The following is an 18,612-nucleotide window of genomic DNA, read 5'->3' as shown; positions in this document are numbered from 1 at the left end:
GCCGTGTTCACAAGCATCCCAGTGTTCATGACATGTGAGTACTTATAACTATTAATTTTTAAACGATGTTTTTTAATACTAATGTTTATTGTTCGAGAAGTTTTGAACTTAGCTACTGTTGGCAAAGTAGCATAAAGTAAGTAAAGGAATTTGTACATATGATTTATCAAATCTAGTCTATCCATCAAAAATACTACAAAAAGTCAAGTAATTTAAAAAAATTCTGAACTACACCTTCAAGTCAACTCTAGTAGACGAGCATATCATAATAAACCTTTTATGGAGACTTTTGTTATTCGACGTTGTTAACTCAAACTGTCCAGGTTTCGCTTGTTACATGTACATGGAATTTCCGCGGATGGCCGCCATCATCGGGATGTCAATCATCGGACTCGCCGTCATCTTTATCCTCTACTCGGTTTCCTACTCGTGCTACGTCTGGAACAACTCGCATTACTCGACAACGCCGGCACCGCAACGCGATTCCAAAATGACTCGCGAGCGCCTGCACGCGGAAACAAAAACAAATAAAATCGCCCTCAAGGAGTACTTTAAAAGTCAGAAGCTTGCGTGTAGCGGTTCGGAGGACTCGGACTTTGTTGTCTCCGGATTACGGCAACTTCCGGTGGAGGAAAGTCCTCCGGAGAGCACTCCTGCTGTAAAAGCACCGAGCAGTATCTACGCGAGCATTGGAACAAACGACGATTCTGCCTTCACTCGAGTGTCGGGAAAGAACAACGCCGAGCTCTCAACGTCATCAGTGCTACCAACGAAAACGAGAAGGAAGGAAAAAGACAGCGACAGCTTGTCGACGCTCGTTTGACGCGATATCAAGTTTCAACGCCAATATTTGAGGTTGTACAAACCTTAAGTTAGTATTTCGCAACATTTTTTGGCTTGCGGCACCCTGTAGAAATTATAAACAGTTCGCGGCACCCTGGCTCGTATATATGATGACTGGTTAGCTGTAACGTTACAATAAACTAAATTGAAACATCACATTAATTGTAGAAAAAAGTTGAAACAAACTTTTTAATTTTTGGCACTTTTATCGTACACACAAACTTATATCAAGAAACTTACCAATAGAGCAAAAATTGGAATCCCAAACAATTTGAAATTTCTCTCGGCACCTTAAAGCGTTAAAAACGGCACCCCGGTTAAGTACTACTGCCCTAAGTATCTGTCCTGAGATGCCATGAGAACATCTGGTTTTGCATTTTTCCGCTCTTCTTATGATTACGCGAGTTTCTGAATAGAAGCGATCTTGTAGTTGAGTGTACATTTTGTGTGTATTTCTTTTCATAATGTTATTTCAAATCTCCAAATGTCCAAGATAGCGAGAAGCCACAGGGCGTATTTTTTTGTTTGACCCTGGTTGTTCATCATTGATTAATTGACTTCGGTTGGCCACTTCAAGGCTCCCGATATGGTATGCTAAATATCTGACGTTTTCTTTGTTCAAATGAACGAGTTTCTACTTTGCGTATTTGTTACATACCAGTTTTTTTAGTTGCAAACCACAGTCTTTTTTTTAGCAACAGCCTATTTAAACTGCTACAAAAGTTATCAAATAGATGTAGATATATTTAAGTCCTAGTCTCACAAAGGCAACGTCTACTTGATACAATGCCAAAACCATTCCGAAAAAAAGAAAAAATTGTTCAAAAATAAAATCGGTAAAGTAAACCTTACTACGCCAAACTATTACGGCTGAAAACAGAAAAATATCTTTAAAGACAAATCCATAGACAGCTGATATCAACGTTTTTTCCTTTGGGTTATTTTCAAAGAGTGGTTCCTAAACTTTTTTTATACTGAGAAACATTATTATTATTATTAAAAGTTGGTGTCAAAAGAAGACAATATGCATAAAACAAATTGCTCTAAAGGTCATTTAAGCCTCTTAACCTGACCAAATTCCGATGTGGAGTAAGGAAAAGTTGAAATTTAAAAATAAATATACGAACTGGAAGACATGATAGGGCCAGAATCTTGGTGTATATTTTATGCCTATTTGACCAAAGTTGGCTCAGATATCTTTACAGTTGTACCCAAATCAAACTAATTTCAAAATAGCGAATAATTAGTAAAAACGATTAAAGAGGTAAACGACGCAGCAGGTTGCCAGACGGTAATCTAAGTATTTTTGTCATTTTCAGTGACAACCTATTGTAACATGCAGGCCTTTTGCAAGCAGTTAAACAAAAATTTGAAAACAAAATTTCCTGATCTCAAAATTTAAAACAAAATTTCCTAATTCAAAAAGTTCTTTACTGTATAGAAATTTTGGAATAATTACTTCATGTTCTGTTTTGAATACAGTGTTGCAAAAATTGTTGTTATCATTATCTTATTAAGGGTACGAAACAGATTTTATATAGCTAGTTTAAATGAGCTACCAATTTGTTACCAGATTAAACAAGTATAGGTGTATTATATTGCTTTAATCGGCAACGAAAAAACATCTACACCTAAACCTTTTTTGATAGATTCAGAGTTTTTTCTTGGTTTGAAAGATTTGTTTCTTTTATTTTAAAATTACCCTTGAAGACTGTACAAAATGTTTCAAGTAACGAGCATTTATGCTATAGAAGCTAAAACGTATAAGTGTTTTACAGTGTGACATTCCCCGATTTTTTTTTGTACTTTTATTTGACGTATTTAGAGCGCCGTACGCACAAGGAAATGATGTTTTTTCGCACAGTATGTTTTTATTTTTTTCAAAATGTGAAAAACCATACAAGCGTTCTGAGGCCTAATTAGCAAACGCAACTCACTGTGGTAAACTCGCCTTGTGTGACCTTCAAGAATCGCGTTGTGTTTAACATAAGCTGTAAATTAAATTTAAACTGTTTTTCTTTTTTTGAACAAATGCTATGCGAAGAAACAGAGTTGTAATGACTTAGGTCAATGGCAAATTAAATGCAATTGAGTCACTGTTTTCAAATGACTTGACTTGACTTAAGTCTTGTGGACAAATTACTTGACTTGAATTAAGTTTCACACAATAGACTTGGAACTAAATGAATGAAATGATTTCATTAAAAAAAATTATATAATTGGTTTATTTATCCTAATAGCAAGTTGGTTGCTGTATATTTTCGTTTTTTTTGGTATTTTTTAGTTGATGTATTATTGCACATAATTGGACGAGTTTACTTATTTTAATAGCTTAACATGTAATTTTTGTGACAAGGATTTGAATTGGAATTGACTTGCTCTGATGACTTGACTGGGTCTTTAATTGTTATTTATCCAAAAAGACTTGACCTTGACTTGCATTATTTTACAAACGACTTTACTAGGCCATATGATTTGTTTACGACACTGCAATCAAAAGCTGTTTTTTTAGACCCAGTATTTGTTTCCGTTGGTATACACACATTTTTCGTTTTACTCATAATGAAGTACACATAAGCGATGCATAAATACGTTTATTACAAATCAACAAAACAGTTTGCGATCGTAGCAATATAATCAGTCAGTGATATTACGCGGTGTATCGCACCCCTTTATTGACGTCATCGGCGATTATGCTTTGGTAGAGACTATCCTCCTTCTTTTTCTGGCGATATCTTTTCAGCAAACTTAGAAGGACAACAATCAATGACGCGGGCACGACAAAACCCGAAACACCGACGATCGCCCAAATAAAGGACGGTTCCGCAGCGTCCAATGCATCGGAAACTGAAAAAATAAAAGCTGGATTATTATTATGAAACCCAGATTGATAAACAAAACTTGAATGGCTGAAATAAGTGTTTTTCCAACAAATACTATCTAAAACGAAAGATTTTGACAGATTATTAGGTTTGCTTGATTAGTTAGCACTCGCAAACTCGGGCAGTCTATTTTGCAGTATTAACAAGGGAATGACTTAACTGGGACATAGCTTGGACTTTTGTCAATTCATATTGACTTGTTTACAACCTGCACACTACATCTCTTTCCGTCTAAAATCAATGTGTCCAAAGTTGCCCTGGGTTAAACTACGATATTCTCATTCGCATAGGTTTACTGTGATTTATGGTTCATCACGATAATACCAATATATAAATGTGCACCTTGAAACTCGGCCGCGTAGCTGTATCCAAGTTGATCCGACGACACGAACATTTCACGGTTGGTGATGGGAGGAAAGAATGGCACCATATTGAAGTCGAGGTTATGGCCGATCGGTGCATCTTCTGTTGGATAGTCAGAAGCTGTTGCGTTCGACCTGCGTTTGTATGCGAAATGTAAGAAAATAGCAAGAACTTGACTAAAGTCACTGATTTTGACTTCATTCAAGTCACTGATTTTAAATAAGTTGACTTGACCTAAGTCATTTAGTAAAAATGAGTTAACTTGACTCAAGTCTTTTCGGAAAATAACTTTGACTTGACTTAAGTCTTTCAGAAAAATTAGTTTGGTAAAAATGAAGTGTTTTTATTAACTTTTTATCATATTTTTAATTACATAAATTTATTTTTCTACATTTTACCAATTACTTGCTATATGTTGCGTTTTTGGTTATTTTTAGTTGAGTTAGTTCTGATAATCTAGCTAGTTAACCAATTTTAGTAGTTTTGTTTTTCTTTTTTTATGACAAGGAATTGACTTGGAATTAACATGATTTGACTGGGACTTGAGGTTTTTTTTAAAATGACTTGTTTACAACACTGGAAAACAGTGACCCTTTTGATAGTTGTTACGTGTAGTTTCTTTCTAACCTTTTAATCCATTCTTCGAATATGGCGTCGGTGTAAGTGTGAAGTAAAACGAAGATGGGGTCGTTAGCAGAAGCATGGGTTTGTCCACCAGTGCCGTTTAGAAACAAGTGAGCCAAGTTATGGAGTGTGCGAACACCGACGTCAAACTCTCCATTCGGTTCAGAATAACCTTCAAATTCGAAAAAAAGCATTAATATACAACTAGGAAAATTTCGCATGACAACTTTTGTTAGTAAATACAAAAAGTTAATATTTGTGTTAATATTTTATGTTCACCTTCAAGTGCGTTCCTAAAACTTCCAGCTGAATTTGAGAAGAATGGCGACGTGTCGTATGTTTCAACTTCGATGCAGCCGCTTACGTCATCTGGTGTTGGAAGGCTTTGGGTTTCTGGACGGTCGACGTTCCCGCCAGGATTACGACGGATTGGGCCTTTGTTTGAAATTACCAAACCGTTACAAAGTGTTCGTTCACCAAATGAGATGAATGTTTAACTTACCTTCAGATGTTCCGTTGCACAGCTTTACGTTGTCGTTAAACCAATCAAGACTGAGGCAAACCACTTCCCAGTCTGCAAACCTCGAATTAGGACTCAGTAAAGTTGGGTCGTTTGGGTTGGATCCTCCTAATAACTCGTCTGTGCAAATGTCGCATTCAGTGCCTGCGAAACAAATTATGTTGGGTTATTTCATACCACACGTCTTAACCGAAATTATTCTCGTTGCAACTTTCTTCGTTGTGCTAAGCAGGCGCCGATGCGTAATGTGCCCATTGTGTCATACAAACATATCTCTTCAACTGCAAAGTTTACCAGGTAAAATGAACCGTATGTTTTCTGCGATATCTTTTAACGTGATTTCTGTATAATGGCTTAAAAATCGGTAAAATCGTCTCAATACATGAAATTGTATCGAACAACGTGTGAATATTGATTGTATTTTAGGTCTTCTTATAAATAAAAAGTTTTATCAATTATAACCAAATAAAGATTTTTTGACACTCTTTGAAATCATCGCGTTAAAGTGCATTTAGACTAGATTTCAGTTGCGTGTTTGCGCTTTTTACAACGTTGTAATGACTTAAGGGAATGAAGTCACTGTTTTCAAATGACTTAACTTTAGTCTTTTGGAAAAATGACTGGGTGGAAATGAATTTTTTTCATGAAGTTTGTTCTTATAAAAATGAGCAATTTATCCCAATTGGTGCACATAACACAATTTGCTTGCTATATATGTTGCGTTTTTCTTATATTTGAGGTAAATTATTGCTAATAGTTGTACGAGTTTAAAAATTCTAATTGTTTAAATTTTATTTTTATAAAAAAGGCGTGGCTTTAATTCAACTTGCTCTAATAATATTTATTCGAAAAGTTTTTTGGATTTAAGTTATTCTACAAACGATTTGACTGCTGGGACATAAGTCATTTTGAAATTATTTTTTTACAAAGCTGATAATATTTGCTAAATGTTTACCTCCAATCGCAAAATCCCAATATGGCAGAGCAAAAGTAGGATCGCCTGATAACCGCTGGAGGTCAGCCTCGAGTCCAAGCAGGTGCATTCTGTGCCAAGTTAAGAAAGCGGGACCTTCGTGTGAAAAGTCGATGGCGGTGTAGGCTTGACCAGGACCCAATAGTGTGTCACGTACTGAGTAGTAGTGAACCCACACAAAAAGATCGTATATCGTCACATTCACAAATTGTGGCTCATCGGTTCCATTTTCACCGAGAAGATTTCTGAACAATATAAATTACACTAGTGTTACCCAAAGCGCCCAAACTCTGACGAAATATACACATTTATTCTATATTTATTAAAAAGGGGATTAATTAAATCAAAGGGGTAACTTGGTTTGGGGAAATTTTAGACAATTTGTTTTTGTAAGGCAACATACATGGAAATTTTTTTACAACTTTTTCACCTGTAATGATCTCGAGCTATGACGTAATCGGGATGAACAGAGGTTTTTGAGAGATCAAGAATATCGAGAAAAGTTGATCCTTCTTCCGATGTCATGTTGAGGAGGTTTTTGCGGACGGTCGGAGGACTTCTCTCCTGGCACTCGCTTCCTTGCCATCCAAACTTGCATCCGGAACAATCGAATCTTCCAAAGTTGCCGTTACAAATGCACGAACTGCGATAAGAAAATGTCTTGTGATAAATCGTTTGCAAGTTACTTTAATTAAAAGTTCTAACCTCCAATATGTTATAGAAAACATCTGCGTAAATTATCTCATAAAACTGGTGAAAATATATATTTCCCCGTATGAAAACGTGCTTGACACCGTATAAAAACATTCTGGTTCTGTACAAAGTGCGCTTAATACTGTAAAATACGTTATAGTTTGAAAAGACATTTTAAAATACTTTTTTTAGCATTCTAAATCAGTTGCTATTTGCAGAATGAGTACTTTTAAACGGAAAAATATAACTTCCGTTTATTTTAAGAACTGTTTTAGACTTTTTTGCATTTATTCTCTAGGAGGAACCTATTACAATACAAAAGTGTTCCAACATTCCAATCTATGTTTTATTATTCATGTGTATACTTTGACATACCGATTAAAGAAACGCTCTGGCCAGCGTTCTCGGTCGTCGATTCCAACGAGAACATATTGATTGCCATGCGGTAAATCGTCGATCGCGATATTTTGACAGGAGCCCCTGCCTTCCGCCTGACCGCAAACCGACTCAGTGGCGCCACTCAGCGGACAGCATTCCTTCGAACTAATAGCCTCCAGGGTCGCGCAAGCTCTTGGAAATTGGGATCGAACCGATCGAAACGAGGCAACCAAACAAATACCTAACGCAACTGTTGCAAACTTCATCTAAAAATTTGAATGATTATTGGTTTTGTTTTGTTAAGCATATAGCAGCATTCCAATACCAGTGATTTATTAATGTCTAGCAGCATTTTTTTAAGTACGAATTACTGCGGTATTTTCATCGAAATATGTCCAAGGCTAATATAGTATATATATTGCCGTTTACTGTTAAATATTTTCTATTTTTTACTGTGGAGATAAAAAATACCATACCAAATATAAAAACACACTTAAATTTTGTATTATATAATCCATTACTTGTATTATATAATCCATTTTCTCTGTATTGTATAATCCATTTTTAAGACATTTATAAAACTTAACCATGTTTACTGTAGCGAGGGCTGATTTGAGCCAATCGAACGGACACGGTTCAAAATCCTATATAGGCACACTTGCTAAAAATACTGCTGACAGTAGATAGAAAGTTTTCTAATCCTTTATCGTTTCTTTTGCTGGTTACGATCATTTTGAAAACGTCCTGGTTATTGTCGAGATTACCATACGATTACCATAGAAAACATTTTTAACTTTTAAAATAGTGCAATGTTGCAAATAGTGTCAGGACCCCTTTAAAAATCCCTCTAAAACAACGATTTACACTTAAATTTCTAAAGCAGCTCAATAAAGAAACAATGTCTTTCTATCTTCCTATTTTGTATAGATTTACACACATTAAAATTCCCAAGCCACTAAACGCCGTTCAACTAGCCTGGAGCAAACCTTGCTATAGCGAAGCATAAAGGGCTTCTTATGAAATTTAATAAAAAACTTTTAGCAAACATCAAAGGTTTTTTGATAATATTTCACCTAAATTATGTGCGTTGAAATGCTTCGCTTTGCTTTCATTATTCCGCTATTTAAAACTACATTGGGAACCAGAAAGCAATAATAATCTGGAAGCCCGCGACATACTTTGTATGTACTAGTACTTAGTAGTAAACAGTGGCGCAGCACTAGGCCGAATCCATTGACACATAATATAGTAACTTTCTATAAAAAACATCGCTGCTCACAGTCAACGTTGTGCTCAAAGTCAGCTTGAGTGAAAGATCCAGTCAACCCTGTTTATATACCGAAGCAAAGTCAAATCAATTTCGATAATCCGTATTTTTGTCACAAGATTAGATTTGCTTTTAGGAAGTGGGATATTATGTTCGGCTTTAATCGGATCAGAAATTTTGTTTGACTTGTGATATTCGCCTTGTGATGCATTTGGCCGTATCAGTTTTAACAGTTAAAGCCAAATAGAGGTAAGAAAAGGTATTATAAGTATCATACTAAAATAATTCTGTTCTTTTCGATTACATATCTGTGCGACAACATAAAAATGCAACAGTTGTCCCTTAATCGCGCGAATCGCGAAAAAAGTGCGTTAATTTAGTTTAAATCGGCTAAACTTTAATTTGGAAGATAGGGAACATTTTTTTGTGCTCCATGTATTAGTTTTCATCGCGCTAAGTTTGACAAGCATGTTGTAAAGGTTCTCCACAGTTGTAAGGCTGCCTAACACTCCACAGTTGTAAGGCTGCCTAACACGTAACAAGGTCGCCCGAAACGCAAAAATTGAACATTGTGTTAATCGTGTTTCAGACGGTGTGATGACACACAAAGCCCGCGACGGGATTTTCAGCGGCCCGCAGACAGTTTCCCGTCTTAAACGGTAAAGTGGCCCGCGCCAACATTCTGCCACAATCCCCACTACTTGCTTAATTACTACGTCTAATAATATTGATTGTTATTTATTCTTTAGTTCTTTGTTTTCATTGTGTTTTCCATTCTTTGTTTCAGGCAGGGCTGCGGAGTCGAGTAAGAAGACCACGTAAAACTACTCGAGTTCGATATACGCAGTACCAAATTTTAAAACCGATATGGCCACCAACCATAAATTGTAAAGGCGGAATAGCATATGTTCATGTTCATGTTGAATATTTTTCAACCAAGTATTGTGGGTAAATGAATTATATGACACCCCTATATGTGAATCGCTCAATATCCACAATTTTTTCGTTGCGTAAATCGGTGAGATACAGACGGAAGGGTCGCATCCGGACTCGGGACTCGATGAAATAGCCCATTTGGCCGGAATCGGAATCGGGACTCGGGGGTCGGACAGAATTTACAATAAATATATTCCCATGGATTTGCAAAGAAACGTTGACAAGGAGTGTCGCAAGTTTAAAAAGGATTGGATGCAAAGTACTTTTCACTCAATACAAGTCGGCAAGAATCAGAATTTTCTCTCGACTAACAAAATCTGCCTTAATCCGAATAGTGAAAAACAAACAATTCTGGTTGAACGTCAATGATAAAGAATGTTTGGATGTTAATAGATAAATATATATTTCGCTACCAAAAGCATCATCAATATTAATGATGTTTTTAGAAGCGAAATATATCTATCTTATAACATCCAAACAAACTGATTTTCGGTTTACCAAGTTCTGTACTACGTTTATTCTTTAAGTCGGGAAGAAAGCAATATGTTTGATGTGCAATGAAACTGTTGCCGTGTTTAAAGAGTACAACATTAGCCGCCATTATGCGACAAAACATACAAGTTTTGGCAGTACTTAATCTGGTCCGCCAAATACTTCATTTTCCCATATGTGGCCCGCCGACCGGATAAGTTGCCCCCCCTGGCCTATATACTGCAAATAACCTTACAAATTCGCGCAAAAAGAGTCTGGGTTTTCCCCAATTTGTGATATATGAATGATAGGTTCGCGAGAAGTAAAAGATCATTTCGCAGTTAGGTTTTTAAAATTGGCAAAAACTTAGTTTGTGTAGAGGGTGCCCAACCCCTTTGCACAACTTTTTCACAAATATCATATTGTCCCGACTAAGCACAGCCCAAATAGGTCGTACTAAGTAGCAAATATATTGTCCAAAAAAACGAGAAACTATAAACACATAGTAGTCCAAAAATTGAATCGCAGAAATTATGGACCGTTTTTCTTAAGTTACTTATCTTCACATGCGCAATTTTGATCTAGCTTATAACAGCATTAAAGCAAAATCAACTACAAAACGCAACATGAAACCAATAAATCATTACACAAAGTTAAGTGTTTGACTAGAGCTCGCGCCCCCTAAAAATTGTTTGGCGCCCCCCGGTTATGAACCACTGGTCTAGTGCTAGAGAAAAACAGGTGTGTTTAAGATTACTTTATGGCGTCTCGTTTTGACTGATTTTGAGACTTTATCCCTGAAAATTTTCATGCTCCTCCGAAAAAAATCAAATATCGTAGATCCGCTTTTGTGCACACTTAGAAGCTCTGCGATTCTTTTTTGTGTTAATAATTTGGATGTGGTATCTTTTTTGTGCGTTTTTTAGTGGCAATCGATATCGCTTAAACCGATAAAGCAATGAAGGGTAAACTACACAAATGCGATTCCTCGCAGAAATCGGGATATTTACAATAGGGTAGCCTGCAGTTTACAATTAGTAACTTGTCAACCTCTGATTAGCTATAGTTATGCATTAGCAAATCATACCTTTCTTACCTACATTAGGCCATAACTTGTTGAATAGGAAATGGCAAATGCATCACACGGCGAGTGTCACCAGTCCAACAAAGTTTCTAATCCTATTAATGCCAAACATAATATCCCACTTCCTAAAAGCAAATCTAATCTTGTGACAAAAATACGGATTATCGAAATTGATTTGACTTTGCTTCGGTATATAAACAGGGTTGACTGATTGTTTTACTCAAGCTGACTTTTGCGCAACGTTGACTGTGAGCAGCATATTTTTATTGAAATTTGAAATATTATGTGTCAATGTATTAGTGCTTCGCGACTGTGTATATACTACAAGAACATCAAAGTATCAAAGTATGTCGCGGGCTTTCTCAAGGTAGTTTTAATAAGTCAGCGGAATGAAAAGAAACAAAAAGCAAGCATTTAAACGTAATTCATTTTATGTGAAATATTATGAACTTTCAGAAAAACTAACAATTGAAAAAACCCGATGTTTGCTAAGAGTCATTGTTTTTTTATTACATTTCCTGAGAAGGCCTTTATACTTCGCTGTCGTAAGGTTTACCTAAGGCTAGTTAAATGACTTTTAGTGGCTTAAGACTTTTGTGTGTGTAAAACTACAAAATAGGAAGATAAAAGGATATTTGTTTTTTTTAAGCTTCTTTAGATTTACCTCAGTATCAATGGTTGTTTTAGCGGGATTGTTTAAAGGTGTGCTGACATTATTTTTAACCTTGAAATATTTTTGTAAGTAAAAAGTGTTTCTGAGCACCGAATAGAAGGTAGTAATCTAGTTAAGACCCAGTACGTTTTCAAAATGACATTAAACTGCAAAATGTAGGATAAAGGATTAGAAAGCTTTCTATCTATTGTCAAGTGTTTTTTTTTAGCAAGAGTGCCTATATAGGTTTTTTGAACCGTGTCCGTTCAATTGCTCGAATCTGCCCTCGCTATAGTAAACATGGTTAAATTGTTATAAATATTATAAAAAGTTTTATATTATACAGATTAAGTAACATTTAGGTGTGTTTTTATTTTTGGCATGGTATTATTTTATCTCCACAGTAAAATATAGAAACATTAAACGGGAACAATCGAAAATTCCAAAAAATGTATATTCCATTTTAGCTACGGACATATTTCGATGAAAATACCCGCAGCAATTCGTAATTAAAAACAATTGACTGCTAGACATTGTTAAATTACTGTTATTGGAATGCTATTATATGTTTAAAGAAACAAATTTAAAGATATTTCAAATTTTTAGATGAAGTTTGCAACAGTTGCGTTAGTTATTTGTTTGGTTGCCTCGTTCCGATTGGTTCGATCCCAATTTCCAAGAGCTTGCGCGACCCTGGAGGCTATTAGTTCGAAGGAATGCTGTCCACTGAGTGGCGCCACTGAGTCGGCTTGCGGTCAGGCGGAAGGCAGGGGCTCCTGTCAAAATATCGCGATCGACGATTTACCGCACGGCAATCAATATGTTCTCGTTGGAATCGACGACCGTGAACGCTGGCCAGAGCGTTTCTTTAATCGGTATGTCAAAGTATGGCACTTAAATAATAAAACATAGATTAGAATGTTGAAACCGGTTTGTAATGAAATGATTCCCTCTCAGACAACAAATGCAAAAACTCTTGCTTCTAATCAGTTGAATATTTAGACTGTTTAATACAAAAGGGTACAAAACAAATCAGTTCTTAAAAAAACGGAAGTTTATATTTTGTCGTTTGAAAGTATTCATCAGTTTCTGCAAAATATCAAGTGATAGAATGCTAAAAGAATGTTTTTGAAATGTGAATTAGGTAAAACTTCTTTCAAATTAGAGCGTTTATTCTTTTATCGCGTTTCGCATGTTGACATTCGCCAGTTATTCTCTTGACCCTAAACTTTGTAAATATTGATTTTAAAAGCGATTTTACCAAATTATAGAAATATATATTTTCGCCAGTTTTATGAAATAAATTACGTAGAGTCTATAATATATTCGAGACTGGAAATTTAAGTCAAGTAACTTGCGAACGATTTATCAAAAACCACTTTATTATCGCAGTTCGTGCATTTGTAACGGCAACTTTGGAAGATTCGATTGTTCCGGATGCAAGTATGGATGGCAAGGAAGCGAGTGCCAGGAGAGAAGTCCCCCGACCGTCCGCAAAAACCTCCTCAATATGACATCGGACGAAGGAGCAACTTTTCTTGATATTCTTGATCTCTCAAAAACCTCTGTTCATCCCGATTACGTCATAGCTCGAGATCATTACAGGTGAAAAAGTTGTAAAATAATTTTCCTGTACAATTCCTTACATCATAACAATTTAGCTAAAATTACCTCAAACCAAATTGCCCACAAGATTTTAATTCCTCTTAATAAATATGGGATGAATGTGTATATTTCGTCAGAGTTTGGGCGCTTTGGGTTACACTAGTGCAATTTATATTTTTTTAGAAATCTTCTCGGTGAAAATGGAACCGATGAGCCACAATTCGTGAATGTGACAATATACGATCTTTTTGTGTGGGTTCACTACTACTCAGTACGTGACACACTCCTGGGTCCCGGTCAAGCCTACACCGCCATCGACTTTTCACACGAAGGTCCCGCTTTCTTAACTTGGCACAGAATGCACCTGCTTGGACTCGAGGCTGACCTCCAGCGGTTATCAGGCGATCCAACTTTTGCTCTGCCATATTGGGATTTTGCGATTGGAGGTAACCATTTAGCAAATATTATTTTAGTGTTGTAAACAAGTAATTTAAAAATGAGTTTTGTCCCAGTCAAGTCTTTTGTAAAAAAACTTAATTCCAAATCAAGTCTTTTTGAATAAACAACAAATGAAGTTGCAGTCAAGTCTTAATTAAAGCAGAAAGTCAAATTCAAGTCACTCCCTTGTCACAATAATAAAAGTAATAACTGTTAGAATTTTTAAACTCGTACGACCACGAGCAATCATTGAACTAAAAATAAGGAAAACGCAACTTATAGAAAGCAAATGTTTTATGTACAAAAATTTTAACCCAAGTCATTTGTCTAAAAGACTTTCATTACAACAATGTATATTATGTTTCAAAGCATTATGCGCAACTGAAATCTAGTCTAAATCCACTTAAAACGATAATTTCGAAGAGTGTCCAAAAAACTTGGTGTTTATTTGGTTATAATTGACAAAACTTTTCATTTGTATGGAGACCAAAAACACAATCAATATTCGCACGTTGTTCGATACAACTTCATTTATTTAGACGAACCTTTGCGATTTTTGTACTGAAACCACGTAAAAGTTATCGCGAAAAAACATACATTTTATTTTACCTGGTAAACTTTTTAGTTTAGTGTTTATCACAGCAAAGAAACTGTGCAACGAGAATACTTTCGGTTAAGACGTGTGGCCTCTAGTTATATGTTTATTTTCATCTATATTATACAATAACAAACCCAATATAAATTGTTTCCCAAGGCACTGAATGCGACATTTGCACAGACGAGTTATTAGGAGGACCCAACCCAAACGACCCAACTTTACTGAGTCCTAATTCGAGGTTTGCAGACTGGGAAGTGGTTTGTCTCAGTCTTGATTGGTTTAACGACAACGTAAAGCTGTGCAACGGAACATCTGAAGGTAAGTTAAATATTGGTCATATTTAGTGAACTGACATTTTGTAACCGTTTGTTAATTTTGAACAAAGGCCCAATCCGTCGTAATCCTGGCGGCAACGTCGACCGTCCAGAAACCCAAAGCCTTCCAACACCAGATGACGTAAGCGGCTGCATTGAAGTAGAAACATACGACACGTCGCCATTCTTCTCAAATTCAGCCGGAAGTTTTAGGAACGCACTTGAAGGTGAATATAAAATACTCAAATATTAACTTTTTGTGTTTACTAACAAAAGCTTTACTAACAAAAGTTGTCATGCGAAATTTTCCTAGTTGTATATTAATGCTTTTTTCAAATTTAAAGGTTATTCTGAACCGAATGGAGAGTTTGACGTCGGTGTTCGCACACTCCATAACTTGGCTCACTTGTTTCTAAACGGCACTGGTGGACAAACCCATGCTTCTGCTAACGACCCCATCTTCGTTTTACTTCACACTTACACCGACGCCATATTCGAAGAATGGATTAAAAGGTTAGAAAGAAAATCAACGTGACAACATTTTAAAGGGTCACTATTTTCCAGTGCTGTAAACAAGTCCAAGTCAAGTCTTTTTCAATAAATGACGTCAAAGTCCCAGTCAACTATAGCCAGCCAATTTCAAATGAAATCTGTGTCATAAATAGTTAAACTACTAAAGTTGATAAACCTTACGAACAATACCTCACCCAAAAATAACAAAAAATTAAGCATATAGCAAGCAAATTTTGTAATGTAAAAAAATTAATATATATAACCGAATTTATAAAAAAATATTCTTAATGAAATCACCTCATTTTACTTGAAGGCATTTTTCTGAAAGACTTAAGTCAAGTCAAGTCATTTAAAAACAATGACTTAATTGCACCTAAGTGGAGTCATTACCTTAAGTCATTACAACAGAGTGCTCTTTTCTTACATTTTGCCTACAAACGCAGGTCGAACGCAACAGCTTCTGACTATCCAACAGAAGATGCACCGATCGGCCATAACCTCGACTTCAATATGGTGCCATTCTTTCCTCCCATCACCAACCGTGAAATGTTCGTGTCGTCGGATCAACTTGGATACAGCTACGCGGCAGAGTTTCAAGGTGCACATTTTTATATTGGCATTTTTCATATTTGGCGATGAACCATAAATCGCAGTAAACCTATGCGCATAAAGTTGTCGTAGTTTTAAGATACCCTGGGCAACTTTGGACCAGGGCTGCGGAGTCGGTTAAAAACAACCCGAGTCCGACTCCGGCCAAAAAAATACACCCGAGTCCGACTCCCGACTCCCGAGTCCGACTCCGGCCAAAAGTAAGATTTTGTCGAGTCCCGAGTCCAGCTCAGACTCTACAGCCTGGATTTTACCCATTTACGCAACTAAATTAAGGTGGATTTTGTGCAATCCACTCATATTGGTGTCATAATTGATCCACCCTCATGACATGGTTTAAAAGTATTTCACCATTTGCTATAACACAACTTACATTTTGCCGCCTTAACAGTTTCAAATTTAGTTACTGCGCACGTCGGACTCGGGACTCGGGTAGTTTTTCGTGGTCTTACTCGAGTCCCGAGCCCGACTCCGACTCCGAGTCGGACCCATTAGTTTTAAACGGATAGAAAATGTATTTATGATTGTTGTAAACAAGTCATTTTGAAATAACTCAATCCCAAGTCTAGTCTTTTTGACTAAATACCAAGTCCCTGTCCAAGTCATTAGTTACTTAAGTCAAGTCCAAGTTAGTTTATTATTAGAGCAAGTCATCTTCAAGTCAAACCACCAATATAATAAATAAACGATTAACCATTAAATTGCTCAACCCGTCCGATTTTATAAGCAATGCGTTAAATAAAACATTAAAAAAAAAACAATGGCATTCTAATCGTTTTACTGACAAAACTTAGCTAAATATGTTAAATGAAACATTTAATTTGAACCCATAATAATAATCCAGCTTTTATTTTTTCAGTTTCCGATGCATTGGACGCGGCGGAACCGTCCTTTATTTGGGCGATCCTCGGTGTTTCGGGTTTTGTCGTGCTCGCGTCATTAATTGTTGTCCTTCTAAGTTTGCTGAAAAGATATCGCCAGAAAAAGAAGGAGGATAGTCTCTACCAAAGCATAATCGCCGATGACGTCAATAAAGGGGTGCGATACACCGCATAATATCACCAACCGATTATATTGCTAGGATCGCAAAGCTTTTTGTTGATTTGTAATAAACGTATTTAGGCATTGCTTATGTGTATTTCATTATGAGTAAAACGAAACATTAGTGTATACCAGCGGGAAGGATGTTTTGGACATTGAAAATTTGCTGGGTTCAAAAAAACTTTTAAAGTATACGTTAAACACAACGCGGTTCTTGAACGTCAAACAAGGCGAGTTTACTGCAGTGAGTTGCGTTTACTAATTGGGCCTTAGAAAGCTTTCCATAGAGTTGTTTTGAAATGAAAAGTAAGTGAAAAACGATTTTGCAAAAAAACATAATTTCCTTATGCGCATGGCGCTGAAGTTACTTTAAATAAAAGTACAAAATCGGGGAATGTCGCACTGTGAAAAAATTATTATGCGTTTTAGCTTTTAGCATAAATGCGGATTACTTAAAATGAATTGTATATAGTCTTTAAGGGAAATTTTCAATTAGGAAAAAACAATTCTGTGGTAAGAAAAAAAGCTACCAAAAAAAGTTCAGGTGTAGGTGTTTTTTCATTGCCAATTAAGACAATATATAGCCTACTTGCTTGCTCCAGCACTTTTATAATATTTGGAGCAAATTTAGCTCATTTAATCTAATTAGGCATATAAAAATCTGTTCGTACCCTTACCAAGATAATGATCACAACTTGAAACACTGTAAAGTAATGATTCTACTTTTTGTGACGGATTTTACAATTTTTAGGACTGAAGTTTAAGCTTTAAAGTTTAAACGATGCTAACGATCGTTAGATTTTCTGGTCGTGTTGGCTACCTTTTACGAAAGAAATCATTTTTATTGTAGCAATGTGTACGCTTCTTGTCAAGATTTTTTAGGATATTAATTTAAACTTCTAATTTTGGCATATGGAAATCTTTACATTTTGCCTACGTTAAAAGTTAAAGAACCCTGTTTCACAGGCCAATAGTTTGAAAACTAGGTTTTTCGTCGCAATGCCAAAACCCACTTTATTTCCTGTCCATAGTTTTTAACTATACGAATATAATATGAAAACAGTTTAAATTGGTTTAAAATTATTGGCCAAAGACGTGTTTAACGACGCAGATGATGTTGCCATAGCGATTGTCATGTAAATGAATTCCTAAAATAATCGCAAACAAAACATTTAGTCACCCGGCACAGATCACTGTATAGTTGCCATAAATTTAGTTAAATGAGCTGCGCTAACCCACAGTTCGCCAATATACTATTTAAAAATAAATTAAGTTAAAACTTAGGCATTTTGAAAACACATGAATCAAAGTTAAGTCGTTTTTTTCAAATATATGGCAGTATAAACAAAATACTTTTACAGAGAAAAAACGGCTTTAGAAGGGGTTAGAAAAGTAGTTGTTGTACGTACATGTGTACTTTTAGCCCTATCTATAATTGAACGAATATGGTGATGTAGATGCGACGGTCCCGGTATGACAAAATGTCGTTGGCTCGAACCTAAGGCAGGTTATAGTTGATTTTTTCTAGCCTGCCTTGCTTGCATCATACACATGTATAAAGTTAAGTGAAATTTCTAAGTATACCTAAATGACAAAAACCTAAGTCAATCTTTTGTCCAAAGACTTCAGAAAAGCCATCCGACCAGCCCTAGTCCCATCAAACTCACCAATATATATGATTTAATGTGAAAAAGGTTTTACACGAAAAATTAGACTTGATTAGTACAAGGAAAACAATTAGTTTGATTTCTCGTTTAACTTATTTTAAATTTTGAAGAAGTATTTAATGATCTTTAAATCGTCAAACT

General features: G+C 35.9%; 2 protein-coding genes across 2 annotated transcripts; one reads left to right on the top strand and one right to left on the bottom strand.

Annotated features, from left to right (window-relative positions):
* Nucleotides 1-3,493: 3,493 nt before the first annotated feature.
* Nucleotides 3,494-7,542, bottom strand: LOC146166756 (L-dopachrome tautomerase-like). The gene is made up of 9 exons (XM_083384911.1): nt 7,274-7,542; nt 6,636-6,848; nt 6,188-6,450; nt 5,215-5,376; nt 4,992-5,147; nt 4,716-4,884; nt 4,068-4,222; nt 3,781-3,783; nt 3,494-3,690 (listed from the first exon to the last, which is right to left on the bottom strand). Exons 1-9 carry the CDS (start codon nt 7,540-7,542, stop codon nt 3,494-3,496), a joined length of 1,587 nt encoding a protein of 528 aa, XP_083241037.1.
* A 4,750-nt stretch (nt 7,543-12,292) lies between these two features.
* Nucleotides 12,293-16,819, top strand: LOC146166755 (L-dopachrome tautomerase-like). Its single transcript, XM_083384901.1, has 8 exons — nt 12,293-12,561; nt 13,079-13,291; nt 13,475-13,737; nt 14,484-14,645; nt 14,713-14,868; nt 14,986-15,154; nt 15,598-15,752; nt 16,623-16,819. The coding sequence occupies exons 1-8, from the start codon at nt 12,293-12,295 to the stop codon at nt 16,817-16,819; spliced, it is 1,584 nt and encodes a 527-aa protein (XP_083241027.1).
* Nucleotides 16,820-18,612: the final 1,793 nt, after the last annotated feature.

The sequence above is a fragment of the Ascidiella aspersa genome, chromosome 1 (genome assembly GCF_963924565.1).
Source record: "Ascidiella aspersa chromosome 1, kaAscAspe10.2, whole genome shotgun sequence".
In the NCBI taxonomy this organism is placed as follows: Eukaryota; Metazoa; Chordata; class Ascidiacea; order Phlebobranchia; family Ascidiidae; genus Ascidiella; species Ascidiella aspersa.
Note: the sequence above shows the minus strand (reverse complement) of the source record. Positions and strands in the feature narration are given on the sequence as shown.